The 9,653-nt window shown below is 60.5% G+C and overlaps 1 protein-coding gene across 3 annotated transcripts; it reads right to left on the bottom strand.

Moving 5' to 3' along the window:
- Positions 1–1,059: 1,059 nt before the first annotated feature.
- Positions 1,060–9,617, bottom strand: SPRY3 (sprouty RTK signaling antagonist 3). Of its 3 annotated transcripts, none has more exons than XM_030449424.1 (3): positions 9,552–9,617; positions 5,973–6,988; positions 1,066–1,159 (listed from the first exon to the last, which is right to left on the bottom strand). In XM_030449424.1, exons 2-3 carry the CDS (start codon positions 6,939–6,941, stop codon positions 1,142–1,144), a joined length of 987 nt encoding a protein of 328 aa, XP_030305284.1. In that variant the 5' UTR covers positions 6,942–6,988; positions 9,552–9,617; the 3' UTR covers positions 1,066–1,141. The 3 variants fall into 3 exon arrangements, with proteins under 3 accessions (XP_030305286.1, XP_030305284.1, XP_030305285.1); XM_030449425.1 differs by having other exon boundaries at positions 5,973–6,979; positions 9,552–9,612; XM_030449426.1 differs by having other exon boundaries at positions 1,060–6,988.
- Between the last annotated feature and the right edge of the window lie 36 nt (positions 9,618–9,653).

Here is a 9,653-nt window from a genome sequence, read left to right as displayed (position 1 = left end):
TCCAGCCCAGTGACCACTGAGCTGCCCCCAGCCCCACGGGCAGGATGCCTCTGGCCACCAGGGAGGTGGTTGGGGTTGTGCCTCAGCTCCTGGTCCATGGTCTCTACAACCTAAGGGACAGCAGGGAAGTAGATTTGGCCTTCTGCATGGCCCTACCCAACTCTGCCCTCCCAGCTTCCACATCACCTGCAGCAGGAGTTCCAAACCAGCTGGAATTCCGTTCTTCCTCCCTCTCCTCATCCCCCTCACTGATGAAGTCACATCTGAAGCATCCCTCTGGATCCTCCGGGCAGGCTGCACTCCCCTGCTGACCCACAGGACCAGCTGGGTTCAGCTCCCTTCCCTTCAGATGTCCTGGGCATGGAGGTTTGCCCAGAGCTCCTTCCCCCTTCAGAGTCAGGGAAGAGAAATGGGCAGTGGGAGGGCGTGAGTCATCTGACCCATTTCCCCAGCTTGGGAGGAGATGAATGAGCCCTTCAGAGGTCCTGTTTCTTTCCACTGTCTAGACCAGCCAACCTCTGGGCTGTAGGCACCTGCCCTTGCTCTCCCGGAGGACCAGGCAGCCTTCCCAGCCCTGGGAATGTCTGCTGGGATCCAGCCATGGGGTCCCAGCTGGGCACCCCCAGAGGATGGGAGCTCAACCTCACTCTGCTCCCTCTGAAGCCAAGGGAAGATTTTGACACCAACAAAAGGGGGGAAATTCACCTCTGGAACCCTTCTCTGCTTCGTGGAGCTGAGCCTGGGCCAGCTCTGAGCAAGCGATCCTGATGGAGAAAGATCCATCAGCTTGGAGAGAAGAAGGGCTGGAGGGGAGCTGGAGAGACCCCCAGGCCCAGGAGAAGATGCTGGGGGTCTGCAGATGCAGAAGGGCAGCAGAGCCTCCCCCGGGAAATGGGAGGCACCAGATCCAGAAGCTCTGGGGATGCTCCTGGAGTTTGTGCTGATCCCCACTGGTGCACTGGGTGCCCAGCACCCCATGGCCCAGCCAAAGCAGGAGTCACCTCAGCTGTGCCTCCGGCCATCCAGGAAGGAACAAGAAGAGACCAGGTTCAAAATTAAGAGAGATTTTTAATTGAATAAGTTCTGTAAGTGGGCTCAGGAAGCCCACCCATGGAATTTACTTCTTCCTCTCAGCAGTGGTTCAGTAGACAGTTATCAGCTTTGCAAGAGGAGCAAAACCAAACAGAAGAGGGGTGGCATTAAAATAAATAGTGTTTTTTTTCTTTTTTTCTTAACTTTTAAAATAAACTTTTCAAAAAATACTTTGGTTGGTTGCTTTTTTAACTACTATATTTTTATTTTTAATTTATTTTTCCCTTTCCCCTTAGAAGGTACAGAGCTAGGCAGACCCCAGCCCCCAGGTTCCAAACATGCTGTTATAGCCTGCAGAGAAAAGGGACCCAGACAAGGCAGCTGGGAAGGGTCCTCCTGTATGCCACTGGGCAGAGAGCTTAGGACCCACATACCACAGCAGATTCCAGGCCTTTGGGTTCCTGGGAGGAGGACTCTCCGGGAACTGCCAGAAGGTGATGGCTCTATCAAAGAACTTTGTGCTGAGGACACCTGGGGAAGCAGGAGGCTGCAGAGCTGGGGCCAGGAGGAAATGTTGGAAAGGTTGGGAAAGGGAGGGGAGGGGAAGGGGATGGGGCTCAGCCTGGCAGCACAGGCTGCCATCCATCCATCCATCCATCCATCCATCCATCCCTCCCATCTATAGATCCATCCATCCATCCATCCCTCCCATCCATCCATCCATCCATCCAACCTCCCTCCATCCAGGTGACTGTCCCATCCTGGCATCCCACTGGCCTGAGCTCCATGGAAGGAGACAAACCTGAGCTGGATCCGATCAACCCCCCAGGATGGGCTTTGGGATGAGGCTACATCCCTTCCTGGCTCTCCTCACAATCTGATCCCAAAATGGGACCTTCCAGCACCTGAGGACCTCAAAAGAGCTGAGGGGCAGAGAGGAAACCAAGGAAGGGGTGCTGGGAGGAGGAGGTTTGGGCTGTGCAGACATCAGCCCCCTCATCCCCTTCACTGCACCTCAGCAGCTCTTTATGTTCTCCTGGGCTTGGGAAGCTCTGGAGGATCAGAATTCCCCAGGTGGGCTCCCAGGTGGGGATGGGGAAGAGCCAGCTCAAGGGGATTTTTTGGGAGCCTGAGAGCAGAGCCCTGGCAGAGGGGTTTCTCAGGGATTAGGTGGAGAGCAGCCCAAGAACCACTCCTGCCTTCCCAGCAGGAGGTTTATGGGAACTGGGATGGGATGGGATGGAGACCCCAGTGAGCCCTCCCCACACCACGTGTGGCAGCAAGGGAGGAGGGGAGCAAGCACCAGCAGGAGCCCTTGTGTGGATGGACCTTTGGGTTGGAAGAGGAGCTCCTGGATGGGGAGCAGAGCTGGGGGAGCTCAAGTCCTGCTGAGCAGCTCCCTGTCTCCTGATCTGTGGAACCTGAGCCTCTTTCCCCACCTAAATCTGCCCAACAGCCCCACAGGTTTCCTGGCAAAGGAGCCCATGATCTGCAGAGACACAAAAGGTCCCTTGAGAGGGAGATCTGTCCTCAAAGCCCAGGAGGAACAGAGAGCCCAGCGTGTGATGTTCCCAAAGCAAAGCACAAGACAAACCCCCAGTGCCAGGGCAAGCAGCTGCTGGCAAACATCTGGAGCAGCTGGGAGCTGAGTCACGATGGGGTGGGGCAGGAAAGGGGCTCCCAGCCCAGACCCAAACTGGAGTCAGCTGCAGGGAAACCAATCTGCCTGGCAGCTGGGGCTGGGCAGGGAGCAGGATGGATCCAGGCTGAAGATGTTGGGAAAAGACTGGGAGAAAAACGTGTCCAGAGGCTCCCCACAGCTTCCAGGGAACTGGAGGTGGCCTGGGGAATCCCAAGGGTCCTGTCTGCTGAGAGCAGGGGGAGAGGAACTGGAGAGGAACTGGAGCAAGAAATGGGAGCAAAGAACAGGAGTAAGGAACAAGAGTAAGGAAGAGGAGTGAGGAACAGGAGTGAGGACTGGGAGCTCTCCTCCTCTCTGATTCCCTTCAACACATCCCATATTTCATCAAACACCTCTCCCAGGTTTCTCATTTCCCAGGGATGAGCCATTGAGGAGGCCCAGCTGGACTCTGGCACCATTCCCTGGCAGAAGCAGGAATTCTGTGCTGACCCAGAAAAATCCCATTGTGCGGGAGGGTCCTGGAGGTGCCCCGGGGGGCAGGGGCTGGGGACAGGGGCTGGGGACAGGGCCATCTGCTCCCCCCCCCAGCTCCAGCACCCGGGGGAGGTCACCCCCTCGTTCGCACGACTTTGGAGGCCGTGAAAATGATGAAGCTTCACATGTTGAGTCATTCCACCATCAGGAGAGGAAGCAATGAATCGCAGAGATACAGAGGTGGTAACTAAATTTACAAGTAGGAGCCATTTAAGAAGGAGAGGGGGAAAAAAAATAATCAAAGTGGAGCAAGTTGGAAAACTGCTCATTAGTTTTCTTTAAAGAAAGTTTCAATGAACTGTTTCACATTCCCATTCAAGTTCCTTGCATCCTCAGTGAGAGAAAAAAAAAAAAAAAAGACCTTTTTTGTTTTCCCCCTAAAAAAATGTTGCATTTTTTTAGGAAGGAGTGGAATCAGCACCAACAGGAAAGTGAGCTGAGTGTTCCAGAGGGAAGATATCTCTTGGTGGAAGCCTCTCCCCCAGACATGGCTTGGAAGTAGGGAGCCAAGCAATTATTGGCCTACAGATAAATATGATTGCAATCTATTTTCTAAGTGCTGCCCCAGAGCCAGGGGCTGATCCCAGGGGCTGATCCCACAGGGGTGCACACAGCCACGGGGCACCCTCAGAGAAGGTCGGTGCCTCAAAACCCAAACGGCTTCAGAGTCCAGGGCCAGGCTCTGGGGATGGGAAGGTCTCTCCAGGACCAGGAGATCTCTACCCAGACCAGGGCATTGTCCAGAATTCCCTCCATGCGTGGAGGTGGGGTCCCCTCTTTGGCCAGAGGAAGCTCCTTCCAGCATTCCCCTCGCTCAGGCTCCGGGTGGGAGCGAGATGGGGGTTTGGGGTCCTTCCCAGGCACACCAGGGGTGGGCTCCATCTCCATCAGCTGGAGGGGCAGGCAGGAGGCAGAGCTGGATGCAGGACCTTGGCACAAGGGATGAGTCCCTGCCTGGGCAGAGGGAGCCTGGAGCAGCCACAGGTTTCAGAGAGCAGATGTAGGGAAAGAGGAATCCCACGGCCGGGCTCCGCCTGGCCCCACAGCCAGCAGGAACCCAAACCTTCTCCTGGCAAAGAGACCTCCCCGTCCCCCTCTCCCAGCTCCAGGGGAAGGGGAGGTTGGGATTAGCCCTGAGCAGAGCAGGAGCTCATCTCCCAGCATGTGCAAGAGGACCAGGAAGCCAAACCTCGCATCTGGCACCCTTCACAGCAGTCTCAGGAGTATTATTAGCACTAGACCAAGGCAGCCTAACGGGGTATTTATATATACAAAAATAGATCCACAGAACTCTGAGTTGAGGAGGGGGGGGTGGGAGGAGCTGAGGGAAGGTGACGGATGAGCCCCGGGGTGGTGGAGGAAGCCAAGGGACACGTTGCATATATATCTCCTGGGGAACCATCTGCTTCCCTCTGCACTCATACACACACCTCAGAGGAGACCCAGCACTGGGACATCACCCCAGATCCTGACCCCCCCTGAGTGAGGGGATGATGGGGTCACAGCTCCACACCTTGTCAAGAGGAGATGGGGCTGAGCCCAGCACCTGGAAGAGGTCCCAGCAAGGGCTTGGGTTTATTACTGTCACAGCAGGTAAACCACGAAGGCCTGACCCTCACTCAGGTCTGACCCTCACTCAAGTCTGACCCTCACTCAAGTCTCCTTCTGCTCCACAGATGGTCCAGCCCCGGGGCTTGGCTCAGACCCATCTCCAGGCAGAATACCCTCAGAGGGGTGACACTGGTGGGGGGTGACACTGGTGGGAGGTGAAGGAGGCCCCAGGGACAACATCTGCAGGAAGGGAAGGTCCAGCTTCCCCCTTTCAACTCCCCCTTCTGCTCTCTGCTCCTCCCGGGCCCCAAGCAGGGGCTGCAGGAGCCCCCAGGGGCTTTTTTTTGTTCAAGTGAAGCCAGTGCTGGTGGAAGGGAGCAGGGAGGTGGTGGCATCTGCTGGGTGGTGGGATGGATCCGGGCAGCAGGTCCCACCCTGCCGGGCTCTGGCAGCTCTTCAAGGCATGGAGACATGAATGGCAATTTCAAACCAGCTTCTCCTTCTCAGCCAGATCCCATGGAGGGCCCTTCCCCTCGCTGCAGTCGGGCAGAAGCGAGTGGGCTGGGCTGCCTCCAATAGCTCCTTCCCCTGCCAGAAGGCTTCTAAAGCTTCCCACACCTTTCCTTCCTCTTTGAGACAGCAAAATACGATGCTGCCTCCCCTGGAAGCTCGCTTGCTTCTCTCCAGTGGCTTCCAAGCCTGGAGGGAAGGCACTGCCACCGGTGGGACCCCCTGGCTCCCGGCGGAAAGCAGAGCCACATGAGAGGAGAGAGACCACCACCAAAGGTGCTGGAGGGAGCTGGAGAGGAGGAGGTCTGGCTCTTGGAGGGCTCTTGCACGGGGGTGTGTTGAGCTGCCTCTTCCCCTCCATCTAGCAGAACCACACTGTGGGGCAGCAGCAGCTCCTCAACCCCCCTGAGAAGTCCTGAGGACCCTTCATGTCTCCCTTCCCAGCGGGGCAGGGCCAGGGAGGCCACCAGCAGCTCTCCTGGTCCCTCACCCCTGCATTGCAAACCCACCCTGTCCCACCAGCTCCGTGCTGCCTCCGTGGTCCCGGGGGCTGGAGGGGCCCCCAGTTCACCTTCCTGGGAGGTGATGGTGGGGAGTGGGGAGCTTGGCAAGGCTGAAGGAGGAGGAGGACGGAGAGGAGGAGGAGGAGGAGAAGGAGGAGGAGGAGGAGGAAGTTTGCTTCTCCTCCCCGGGAGGGTCATACCGGCTTATCCAGCGTCTTGGGGAAGGGGGTGCTGGAGGAGGAGGAGATCTTCCTGCAGACCGTGTTGGTGTGGCTCTGGCAGCGGCAGCCGGGCCGTTTGAAGCCGTCGTAGCCCCGCTGGCAAAGTTTGAGGCAGCCCAGGGTGGGGAAGTAGCAGCAGAGGCAGGGCATGAGGAGGGAGAGGAGGCTCATGGCAGCCCAGCGGGCACAGCAGGAGCCCGGCCCGCAGGAGCAGGGGTCGTCGGCGCAGGTGTCCTCGTCGTCGGTGGAGCAGTGGTAGAAGAGGCCCTTGACGCAGCAGAGACACGTCCCGTAGTCCAGGAGGCTCTCGGGGGAGCAGAGGCAGCGCTGATTGCAGAGCCAGCAGGAGGGGAGGCTGCGGGCGGCCGTGCAGCGGGGACACTTGCAGCGCCCGCACTCCTCGCACACCAGCAGGAGGTGACCGGCGTGGTGCAGGCTGGCGGTACCGGCGGTACCGGTGGCGGCGGTGGGCTTCTCCCCGTCCGCCCCTTTCAGAGGGGATTCCTCCTCCCCTTTCAGCTCGCCTGGCCGGGGCTGCGTCCGGATGAGGGAGTGTCCGGAGTGGGATGGGGTGAGGGTGCTGAGGAGCCGCTGGTCGGAGGCGGTGGTGCCCTGGGAGACGGAGCTGGCGGTGCTGGAGTGGCTCATGGGCTGCTGCTGCTGCTGCTGCTGCTGCAGGGGTGGCACCTGGTGCTGCTGGCTGTGGCTGCGGTGCAGGTCCTGGAAGGCGGAGGAGCGGTCCTGGGAGCGGTCCTGCTTGTGGGGCGGCTGAGCCAGGGAGGGGTTGGAGCGGGCTTGCTGGCAGCAGGCAGCAGGGCGCTCCACGTAGTTGTTGCTGGCGCGGATGGAGCGGATTTGGTCGATGGACAGGACCTGCTGGAAGTCCTCGGCGGGAGGGTCCATCGTCTCGTCGCAACTAAGCTCAGCCACGCTGGAGGAGAGCTGCATCGCCGGGAGCGGGGAGAGCCCGCAGCATCAGGGCACATCTAAAAATCCTACGGGACGGGGCGGGGGGAGGGAAGAAAACGTCGGTGTTACCTCCTAGAAGGGATCCATCCCTCCCCACCAGAGAGCCGAGGCTGGCTGGAGAACACCTCGTGAAGTTACTCCCACCAGCTGGGCTCAGATCACTCCGGTGCCCGGGGGACTGAGGCTGGATGCATCCAGAAGACAAAGGCCTCTAGAGCTGTCCCAAGAACCAGGCAGGCACAGCCTCTCCCCGTGCCTTCGGAGCTTTCCCTCTCCTTCCAGAGGATTCCCACCCTTTGGTCCTTAGGAGGCAGGGAGAACCTTCCCACTGCTCCCAGGGAGCTGCCCAGGAGCAGGCAGAGGAGGGGAGCCACTCGTTGCATGCCCAGTGCCCAGCTTCCCCCCAGCCCTCCCCAGCCCCAGCTGCAGTGTGGGGTACGTGCTCCCCGTGCAGAGCCAGCTTCCCCAGGACAAAGCCATCCTCCTCTGGCAGACCCAAGGCGTGATCCCTCAGTGACACAGACGTTGTCACCGTGCCCGGAGCCAGCAGGAAAGAGTCTGTGTCACCAGGAAGGTCCCCACTGACGCTCGCACATGGCTGGTGGCAGCTGAGGCTTTCCAGTAGGTGAGGGGCCACAGGTAGAATCTGCTCATGCAGCAGAGAGAGGGAAGATTGATTTTCACCAGCTAGGCTGACCTTGGAGAGCAGGGAAAAGCAAAGGCAACTTCCTTCCACTCTTCAAGAGAGATCTGGTCGCTTCCATCCCCCTCCCCGGAAAGCCAAGGCAATTGATCTGCTTAGATTTGGTTTTTTCCTGCACAAGGAGCCCACCAGCCACCTCCAGCAGGATGCTCTCCTTGCCCTGGGAGATGCAGGCAGTGGCTCTCCCAGGACACCCACAATCGATCAGGACACCGGGATGGTTAGCAGCAAGGTGAAGGGGAGCTGGGAGGGCAGGGCTAGCCCAGGGAAGGTTTGATGAGCACCCTGACGGGACGGGAAGGAGCCAGCGAGGCCAAACACCCTCCTGTGAGCTGTCACCTGCTGCCACCGAGCTCCTCACCAGGAGAGGTCCCACTACAGCCCAGCCCCCGGAGGAGATACAGCCCATCTCAGCCTGCAGCCGGGCAGCCAAGAGCAAACTCAGCAGCTCCCCACATCCCTCATCACCCTGAGCCCACCCCAGGCTGGGATCATTCAGGGGATGATGCTGATTTACACCCAGGGAGGAGCTGCTGACCCTCTGGTGTCCATCCCCTCGGTCATGTGTGCTGGGGGGCATCAGGACTCAGCCAGAAAGACCCCCCGTGAGGTTCCCCTGAGGGAACCCGAAGTGACAGACCGAGGTGTGATGGAGCCAGCAGGACCAGGAGATGAAAAGTATCCAAAGGGCCTGACCCAGCACAGCTACACCCAGCCCTCTGTGAGAGGGGGACATGAGGAGACCCCTGAGCCCAGCTTAGGCAGGAGGGGCAGAGGCCTGGGGACAGCAGACGGGGAGGGGAGCTGGCAATGGGGCCACAGTGCAACCAGGACAGGAAGGATCTGGGTCCAGGGCTGGGACAGAGCATCCCGGGTGAGACAGGTCCAGGGAGGACCCCAGCACTGAACCCCAAGGCTCCTGGAGCTCCGAACCCTGGGCATGGGGAGTGGACATGGATCCTCTGCCCCCCACAAAGGTTTATCTGAGCTGAGATCGCTCTTCTACACCCCCCCCCCCCCTCGCCTCCTGGTGGGGAGCCCCGAGCCCCCTGCTGTCTCCCAGCCCCATCCCACGGCTGCAAGCTGTCCGTGTCCTGCACGGGTGCTGCTGCCCCCTCCCTGCCTACCTGCCCGGCCAGGGGGACGGGGGCAGCGTGTCCCCTGTCCCCTCCTCCTCAACCCTAGCCTGCCGGGCAGACATACCGTCCCCCCCCCCCGGAAACCGGGCGAGCTTTATGGCCCCCGGCAGCCCCAAACATATAAAGTTCCCGTGATAATTGGCCAGAGGAGGGATCGTAAAAGCAAATGATTTACAGGCTGGAGGTGACTGCAAGCGAGGGACAAGCTGCACAGGGCACCCAGGTGGGAAAAAAGGGGTTTTTTCCCTCCGGAGGGATCCCCGCACCATGTCCCGGGGGAGCAGGGGGGGGGGGTGGGAGGCAGCCCCCGCTGCATCCTCCGTGCCCAGCCCCGCCGTGTGCTGTCGGCACCCCCGGGCCTTCCCCGCAGCACAGCCCCCGCCTGCCTGGCACCCGGATCGGGCCCGCAGCCCACAGCCCCACCGGGCACACCTCCCCCGCCCTGCCGGAACCCCCCAGCACCGCCCCTTCGTGTCCAGAACCCCTCCACACACAGCCCCACCGAGCACACACACGAGTCTGACACACACCTCGCCCCCAGCCCCACCGCGAAGCCCCCACGCGTGCCAAGACCCCCATCCCACTGCACACACGTGCCCACGATCCCCGTCCCCACTGCACACACATGCCCAGGAACCCCGTCCTCCGCGGCACGCACAGCCCACGCGTGCCCATGCCCCCCACTCCTCACAGCCCGGGGTCCCGCCACCCCCAGCCCTTCTCCCCGTGCCCCCCCCCGGCACTCACCGCAGCCTCCTCCGGTCCATCCGGAGGCAGCCCCGGGGGCACCGGGCAGCCCTTAGGGGGGGGGAAGCAGCACCCACCCGCCCGGCCCCGCAACCGGGCCGT

Source organism: Calypte anna, chromosome 4 (genome assembly GCF_003957555.1).
Source record: "Calypte anna isolate BGI_N300 chromosome 4, bCalAnn1_v1.p, whole genome shotgun sequence".
Classification (NCBI taxonomy): Eukaryota; Metazoa; Chordata; class Aves; order Apodiformes; family Trochilidae; genus Calypte; species Calypte anna.
The sequence above is the reverse complement of the archived record's forward strand: the minus strand, read 5'-3'. Positions and strand labels throughout refer to the sequence as shown.